Genomic DNA, 9,175 nt, shown 5'->3' with positions numbered 1-9,175 from the left:
CAGAACGACGTGTCTCCATGGCGAAGACCACATCAGGAGCTTTTGTTCGGATGAGCCTTCGCAAGGCTCGAACTGCCTGTGGGTTCCCAAGCCCACGACAGTTCCAAGAGAGGAGCTTCATTGAGGTGGGCGGACCTGATCAACAGGTTCCGCCAATCCCAATCCCATGTTGTTGTTTTGTCTCTTTAGAGGGGGAGAAGCCCCAGTGCTAGCTGTGTCAAAGAGAGGTCTCGAAACACCCGCCCCACGCTTGCGAGAGGTCTCTTCCGTATCTGATGCACTATAAGAACTCCATGGGACATAACTTTTGCTGCTGCCACATCCCTTTCTTTTTCTCATTTGGGTGTAGGGACGTTGGGTGCAAATGCAAATGTGTTATTGGACTGAGAAATCTAAAAACATATGAAGTGAAAAGAGACAAAAAAAAAAAAAGTCTTTAAATTTCTCAACCTCTTTAAATTTCTCAACATTTTCTCACTTTCAATTTCTCACACACAATTCACTTTCTCTAACACAAATTTTCACTTCCTACACATTTTCACCCATAAATTTTAACTTTTACTCAAATGGCGGGAGAGAATGTGATTAATTCTAGACCATTAGAACATTCACTCTTGCGTAAACAAGTTGTGCACGTTTTTAAGAGGGGTTGGAGTGAGATATTCGAAGATAGAATTTTGAGGGTGAGACGGGTTTGCGACTCGAAGTTACAGGAGGAGCGACTCGTAAACAAAGTTCCTAAGCATATTGTACAATATGCTCACACGTTTCACTTATAGTACTATTCGTAAGGAAATATTCGAAACTGAAAAGATGGATGATTCAAGATATTCAATAACTGTATATATACACAAATTATTAAAAGTGAAATATCAGAATCAAAGCAAGGTACATACAAGATAAGATAGAGACAATTAATTGATCGAACAGTTTTACTTTTCCCTTGCTTTTAACTTTACATACTGTGCCAATTTTAAATTTTAGTATGTTAAAAATATACTACTAGATTTTTTAAAATCTGAAAACAATAAAACAGTAAATGTTCTAGGGAGGGTGAAAAATTGAGTGATAGAATTGTAAAATTGAACCCCCAAGTCAATATTGTCCTGCTCCACTAACCTTTGGGCTCAGCCCCAATGGAAAACCCACCTCCTCCCTCTAGTCCCACTATGGTGTGATTTGTTTTGCTGGTTTTTTGGGTCAAAGCTTTGCTGGTTTTATTTTTTGAACACAGATTTGCTGGTAATTGTTTTTGGACAAAAGCTTTGCTGGCTTGAAGGTCATCTCTAGCATGCAGCCTCAGTGAGTCAATGGGTTGACCTCCTTTCGGCCCACATTCCCCATTTCCCTCCATAGCGTACATGGTACCATCAGGGTGGGGCTCAGGGTGCAGCCTTTGACCCAATACAGTATTTGATGGCCCAATGGACTCAACCAAGTCAGTTATCAGGTTAGGCTATTTGTGTACAAGTAAATGTATTGGCAGTTTGACACCATGTCCAATGAAAACTGCACATGAGAAATTCTCATGACACTCATTTAACTATGAGTTTAATTTCTATGCACTGACGGTGTAAAATTTTTTACACCGTCAATCAATCAGATTTCAAGGATGTGAGAAAATCTCATATTTTATTCAATTTCATTAATTGACGTGACACATCCTTGAAATCTGATTGGTTGACGTGGATGAATTCTATACATGATATATGTACCCATGTAATAGATTTCGTATCACATATTCATAACTAGTGTAATATAGTTATCATTTTGCTCATATATAGTTTCTGAATTGGAAGAATTATTTGGAGAAAATTATGAGAGTAGCAATATAGATGTGATTTCACAACTTAATAATAATAATAAAAAAATAATAATAATAATAACAACAGCAACAACAACAATAATAATAATAATAATAATAATAATAAATATAAAATTGCTTTATGGCATGAAACAAAATTCGTGGCTGAGCCCGATTCTAAAAGTCATTACTTTTATTGTATTACAAAAGGAACGTGATTGGTTATAATTTTAATTTGTTGGATTCGTGAATTAATATTATGAGCCATACAACACTCTAATAATAATAATAATGATTTAATTATTATTATTATTGAGATAAAAGCCAGCAGGGTTGGATTAACTTGGTATAAATAACATTTTTTTTAAAAAGAACTAAAAACCAGGGAAGATAAAAACACATTTAACCAAATAACAATAAATCATTTAATATTTTGGTTAATTTTGATTAGAGTGTTGTTATTTGGCTCGAATAACTTGTAAACAATTCAACCTACAAATTCAATTCATGACTAATCTCATGAAAGAGAACATACACGTATTTATGTATTCACATTCACAGGAAGAGAAAATTTATGGAGTACATGATCATGTATGAATCATTGCTTTCATCTCATCACATGAAGCATTTTCATTCTGATTAACATAATTTTGGAACTTCATCGGAAAATTACCAAAAAAAAAAAAAAAAACTACACAATGGTTAAAGCATCTATAAGAATTAGAGGCTCTATCTCAAAGGTAGGCACATCTAAAATCATGTCTTCCCACTATAGCAACGAACTTGGAGATATAATCTGCAAGCTCATTGCACTCCCGAGGAACTTGACCCAGTGTCAGGACCCACTCCTTAGCTAGCATTTCTCTGATTTCCATGATCACCGAAAACACCTGCAAATTACGCTTCACCAACCGCAGCAACTCGCCACAATCCACCTCGCAAATGAGATCCCGGAAACCACGCATCCACGCAAGACGAAGTCCATCTCTCATTGTTGTAGCCTCCGCTAAGAGGGGGTTACCACCGTTCTCAAAACCAGCAAACCCCGCTCACCATTGTCCCGATTCATCCCTTACAACACCACCCCTGCCCATGGTATAACTACCATTAATATTTAGCTTGACCCGCCCCTGAGCTGGTGGCATCCACCGCAAGCTAAGCAAATTTGCATCCTCGACACTACCCCCGCCTCCATGCCTTGCCTGAAATCGTCATGCTCGATAGGAAACCTTCACCCGCCTCATCCACCGTCCACTGCTCCTCCTCCACACACATGTTATTCCTCCATTTCCAAATGCTCCCTAAACCTGCTAAAAACATCACACTCCGGTAGCTACAAGCCAAGCCCGAAAGCCACCCCGCAAGATCGGAACCTGTAAAATTATTCCATGCCACTGCTCCAAGCCGCAACCAAAGCTCATGAGAATGAGGACAATCCGAAGGCAATGGAGCTCATCTTCAATATCTACTCCACATCTGGAGCACAAAGGAGACAAGGCCAAATTATATTGTGGCTAAATCTCTTAGCGTTCATTTGGATCGCATCGTGAAGAACCCGCCAAACGAAAAAATAGACCTTTTCAAAGACAAATAACAAGTGTAATAAAATACTAAAAAATATAGATGGTTTGTATTCAAAACTACATTAATCATATCAAATCCAATATTTACATATTTGACATTTTTTGATTTCTTAACTAGTATAAGAGGACAGTATTTCACAATAAATATTATCCCGAATCTTACGACATTCAAATGGGTGATTGGTACCGGATATTTATTAAAAAAAATTCATATATGAGTCCTGTCATGGAATTGTTTATATTAATTAACAATCTTGATAATGTAAAAAATTCCCTGTGATTGCACGCAATGGAAACTCAACTCAGTTTTTCTGAAAACCCAAGTCCGTTACCCTAACGCATGCACATGGCCTAGCTACTCACAAACCGACACTATCGTAGTAATAAACAAAAACCTTAATAAATACAAAGAACAGAACGTTTCCACTGTACTACTGTTTCTTCCAAAGTCAAATCGATTTTTTTAAGTGCTTCATTAGAGAGATTCTTAGCTCGAGAAACCAAGCAATGAGTATGTTTCAAGCCACGGACCCCACATGCATATGCCATTGCTGCCATTAATGATGATCATAACAACCCATTTTCTTAATGCTGCATTTTTTTTCTATTAAACCATACAGTGAGTCATTTTTGTAGTTTTTCTCATCTGGGTATGAGTTGTTTTTGGCTCTTGTGTCTTGTTTAGGTAATGGGTTGGTTTTGAATTTTGAAAGTTTAATTTTTGTTATGTGGGTTGTTGACCTAAACTAGGTGGATGGGATAAGGAACCATTTGGGTTTGATTTTGTGGTGGTGGCTGCTATTGGAGTGGTTCTGGTTCTAGGGTTTTTTTTCTGGTGGGGGATTTGGCTCTTTTGGTTTGGTGGGTTGCTGGGAATTTTGATAAAGGTTTGGAAGGAGCTGCATTGTGAATCAATTTCAAGGCTGAAATTTGAGGGGAATTGCTTCTTGAATTGTTAGTGTTGGAAGCTTCATTTGGTGCTGGTTAGGGATTTCAGCTTGATACAGTGTTTCAGAAGGGTTTTGGATCCGTTCTTGACTTGGTTTCTGTTATTGAGTTGTTGTTGTTGTTGTTGTTGTTGTTGTTATCTTTTTGGGATTTGACTAGATGGCTTGCGTGAAATTGGGTTCCAAAGCTGATGCGTTCCACCGTCAAGGGCAGGCCTGGTATATAGCCTAATTTAACCCTTTTTGTGCTCTGTCAATTAGTTTTCTTCTCTATTACTTATTCTAAAATTGATGTTCTTTGTTGAAATGTTTGTGTCTCGTGAACTCTAGGATTAGGAAGAATATGTTTAGATACTTTTAAGTCATCGGTTTACTGAATGGTTGCTTGATATGCCTCATTGAGTGATAATTGGTGGTTTAGAAATTTGAACTCATGTTAATGTTTGGTAATGGGCTATGGTGCTAATAATTAATTTTGTGAAGGTCTTATTTGTCTTGCTTGGTCGATCCTTCTATGTCAAATCCGGGATTGGTTACTGGAGGTTTGGATGTAAAGTTTAATTTGTCAAATATCATGTATGCATTGGCATGGATGTGCCTCTATGCCACTTTTGAGACGGAGTCAAGGAAACCTTTTGCATGATAGGCATGAATCCTGTTAAATGACCTTGCAAAGTGTAATGAACTCCTTAGCGCTACTACGATTTTGGTTGTTCTATGTTTCTTTTATAGCCTACGCTTTGATAAGTCAGATTGGTGTTTGTTCAACTAGACAGTGAAGGATGGGATTTTTCTTTCTGTCTTGATTCCTAAATTAAGCCATTTAAATGAGACTATTCTTAGTACAGCCTGATTGGAAATGCATTGTATCTAATGGAACTTCAATGAAATTTAGTCATTTTTACACAATGTATAATATTTTAATGTTTTGACTGCTGTTATATCCATAGGTTCTGCACAACCGGGCTACCTAGTGATATAGTTGTTGAAGTTGGTGAGATGTCCTTCCATCTTCACAAGGTATATGATATCTATTATCTAGTTCTTTTAACATACTTTTACCACTTATAGTTAGTGCACTATACAGATAGTATTAGCTTACTTAAATTTCTAGCTTTTTATAGAAGATCTGATTATCCATAAATTCCAAAGTTTACATGAAGATAGACATAACAGAGTTTACATTAGTACCTTAGCAATATGTTGCTTTACCATGTTATAAAGTATGCTGTCAATTTCTGCGTTGTTCAAAATACTTGATATTGATTGATACTGGAATGTGGTTGCAGTTGGTAATGTTTCTTCGCAAAAAGATTACTTGATATTGCATTATTATTATATTATTGTGTCTTGGGGGATTATGCAAATGAAATGTGCAGAGGGACAGTATTTGGTTCTGGTTTTGGAAAAGCATGCCAATTTATAGTTCAATATTCCTTCATATATTGGCATGTTTGACTTTGCAGTTTATAGAAAATAGCTTTTCTACTAAGAAGCTCTGTCTCAGTATTTTGCGTATAAGCTTTTCTGAATATAAAATAAGCTGACCTGAGTACACACTTAATACAGTTTCCCTTGCTCTCTAAAAGTGGGGTTATGGAAAAACTGATTGCTGAAGCTTCTGAGTCAGAGGAAGAATGTGCCATCCACCTTCCTGATATTCCTGGCGGGGCGAAAACATTTGAACTTGTGGCAAAATTCTGCTACGGTGTGAAACTTGAACTTACTGCGTCCAATGTTGTGCACCTCTGGTGTGCTGCTGAGCACCTTGAAATGACTGAGGAAAATGGTGAAGGTAATCTAATTTCACAGGCCGAAACCTTCTTCAGTCAGGTGGTTCTCCGAAGTTGGAAAGACTCTCTGAGGTCACTTCAAACCTGTGATGATGTTCTGCCTGATGCGGAAAAGCTCCACATTGTGAAAAGGTGCATTGAATCACTTGCTGCAAAGGCATCTACTGACCCAAATTTATTCGGGTGGCCAGTACTGGAACGTGGTGGGCCTTTGCAGAGCCCTGGCGGAAGTGTCTTGTGGAACGGAATAAGTACTGGGGCAAGACCAAAGAATTCAAGTGCAGATTGGTGGTATGAGGATGTAACAAATTTGAGTTTACCTATTTATAAGAGGTTGATAGCTGTTATGGAATCTCGAGGAATTCGGCAGGAGATCATTGCTGGTTCTCTTGCTTTCTATGCTAAAATGTATCTACCAGGGTTGAATAGACGCCAGGTTTCTGGTGAGTCCAGCACCCGTCTGACACAGATGGCTTTGGGGTCTCCACCGTGTGAAGAAGACCAGAAGATTCTACTGGAAGAGATTAACCGGTTACTCCCATTGCAGAAGGGCCTGGTCCAAACAAAGTTCCTCTTTGGTCTACTTCGAACAGCCATGATTCTACGAGTGGACTCCTCTTGCATATCAGATTTGGAGAAACGTATTGGGATGCAGCTTGATCAAGCTAATCTGGAAGATCTCTTGATGCCAACTTTCTCATACTCAATGGAGACACTTTACAATGTTGACTGTGTGCAAAGAATTCTTGAGAATTTCCTTGCCATGGATCAGGCTACAGGTGCTGCCTCTCCATGCTCAATTGATGATGGCGAGTTGATGGGATCGCCTTCATTAACGCCAATCACCATGGTAGCCAAGCTGATCGATGGTTACCTGGCAGAAGTTGCCCCAGATGTTAACTTAAAACTTCCCAAGTTTCATGCCCTTGCTGCTGCTGTTCCTGAGTATGCCAGGCCTTTAGATGATGGTTTATATCGCGCTATAGATATTTTTTTGAAGGTACGTATCTAGAGCAAGTTATATTATAATATGTTTTGGATGTGGTATATAGAGCCCATTTGGGTACGGATTTATTGGAGTTTATCTACTACAAAAAACACTAGATAAGCTCCAATAAGTGCTCTTTGGTTTGCATTCAAATGGTTCCTAAGCTAAATTTGTAGCACTATATATGTTTGTCTAATACTATTGTCAATTCTGCTTTATTTAATTATTGTCCTTGATTTGAGTGAGAATACCTTACCCACACATATTTATCTATAATCAAGGTATCATATCGCGGTCATCTTTGTAGTCAGTTTTCAAATCATATTCTGTTCCTTTTATTTCACATCATTTAGCACTAGTTAGCATCATTTTCTGGTAGTCATTTATAGCATGTTTGGATTAGTTTCTCTTTCATTAGAATCAATTATGAAACTTAGAAGCTTCTCCCCATAATTGATTTTGGCTTAAGAGTCTATTGTATAAGGGTTTCCAAACATGCACGAGGGCTTAAGAACATATTTTGCCAATTGTGAACTTCGAACTACTTTGGACTGATTCACTGTTTCTGTCTGTCACACAAAACTGCAGTCTCACCCGTGGTTAGTGGAGTCTGAGAGAGAGCAACTGTGCAGGCTGATGGACTGCCAGAAGCTCTCACTAGAAGCATGCACGCATGCTGCGCAGAACGAGAGGCTACCCATTAGAATAATAGTTCAAGTTCTATTCTTCGAGCAGCTCCAGCTCCGGACTTCAATCGCTGGTTGCTTCCTGGTTTCAGATAATCTCGATGGATCGAGACAGCTAAGAAGTGGTTTTGTCGGGTCCAACGAGGGTGGCGGCGGCTGGGCGTCCGCGGTGAAGGAAAATCAGGTTTTGAAAGTGGGAATGGATAACATGAGGATGAGGGTGTCAGAGCTTGAGAAAGAGTGCTCAACCATGAGGCAGGAGATTGAGAAACTGGGTCGTTCAACAAAGGGATCATCATCGAGCACTTGGGGAGCTGTGTCCAAGAAGCTCGGGTTTAAGATGAAGTCTCAGATGTGCAGTGCTCAAGAAGGATCCGTTAGCAACCAGAACAATGGAAGTAATAAGGTTGTGAAGTTGAAGGAGAGACAAGTTAAGCACCAGAGAAGTTCTTCCATTAGTGATAAAGCTTCACTCTCTTCAATTGTTCTTTCTTAGTGTCTGCATTTTCATTTATTTACTGAAGTTATTTTTTTCTTTCTTATTTCTCTTATGTTACTATGTCATATTGGTTAAACAGTTTCTTTGCCTCTGCATGTCAAGAAAGTGTAGATGGAAACAAAGGTCCTCTGTAGTTGCAAGTGTAAACCTTAGCTTTAGTTTCTTCTTCTCTTCCCACTGCTTGTATGCACATTACACTTCCTCCTGCTTATTCAAAATATTCATATGTTTGAAATTTTAAAAGGGTATGCTCATTTCTTTTCTTCAGTCCTTGAATCACATACAAAAAATTCAATGGGTGAGATCTAATGAACTTTATGAATATTTTATAATTCCACTATTTTTTGTTGTTTTCTTAAAACCAGCTATTGCATTCCACTTTATTTTCTTACACTTTATCTCCTAAAGCACAGAGTAGCCAAATTACAATTATAATAATCTTTATAATAGAAGGCACATTCTTCCACCACTTCCTTATTCATAATTTATTGTTTGTGTTTTATAATAATTATCTATCTAAATCTGAATCTGACATAGTGGCAAATGGCAATGCATTCATATAGTATGTTTATTTTCATGATATGTATAGAATTCAAGACACTTTACTTAAACCTTAAAAAAACACTTTACTTTGAATATAAAACTTGTAGTTTCTAATCAAAATCAAAATTATGGAACATTTCAACTTAAAATCAAACATGTTTCTATTTCAACTTAAAATCAAACATGCTTCTAGTATGTTGACAATTAAAATCAATTCTCCATCGTGGAAGCTTCACATCATTTACCCCTTCATTTCAAATCCGCGTTCCTGTTTCTCTTGGTATGTTTAGTGAGTTTTTCTAGAAAAATGTTATTTTTAAGATTTTGTAAAA

At 37.7% G+C, this 9,175-nt stretch overlaps 1 protein-coding gene across 2 annotated transcripts; it reads left to right on the top strand.

Annotated features, from left to right (window-relative positions):
* Positions 1 to 3,813: 3,813 nt before the first annotated feature.
* On the top strand, positions 3,814 to 8,543 carry LOC130722776 (BTB/POZ domain-containing protein At1g30440). Of its 2 annotated transcripts, XM_057573619.1 has the most exons (5): positions 3,814 to 4,006; positions 4,138 to 4,553; positions 5,285 to 5,354; positions 5,904 to 7,127; positions 7,704 to 8,543. In XM_057573619.1, the coding sequence occupies exons 2-5, from the start codon at positions 4,495 to 4,497 to the stop codon at positions 8,295 to 8,297; spliced, it is 1,947 nt and encodes a 648-aa protein (XP_057429602.1). In that variant the 5' UTR covers positions 3,814 to 4,006; positions 4,138 to 4,494; the 3' UTR covers positions 8,298 to 8,543. The 2 variants fall into 2 exon arrangements, with proteins under 2 accessions (XP_057429602.1, XP_057429601.1); XM_057573618.1 differs by having other exon boundaries at positions 3,814 to 4,553.
* The last annotated feature ends 632 nt before the right edge of the window (positions 8,544 to 9,175 follow it).

The sequence above is a fragment of the Lotus japonicus genome, chromosome 6 (assembly GCF_012489685.1).
Source record: "Lotus japonicus ecotype B-129 chromosome 6, LjGifu_v1.2".
NCBI lineage: Eukaryota > Viridiplantae > Streptophyta > Magnoliopsida > Fabales > Fabaceae > Lotus > Lotus japonicus.
This window is presented reverse-complemented; position numbering and strand designations above follow the sequence as displayed.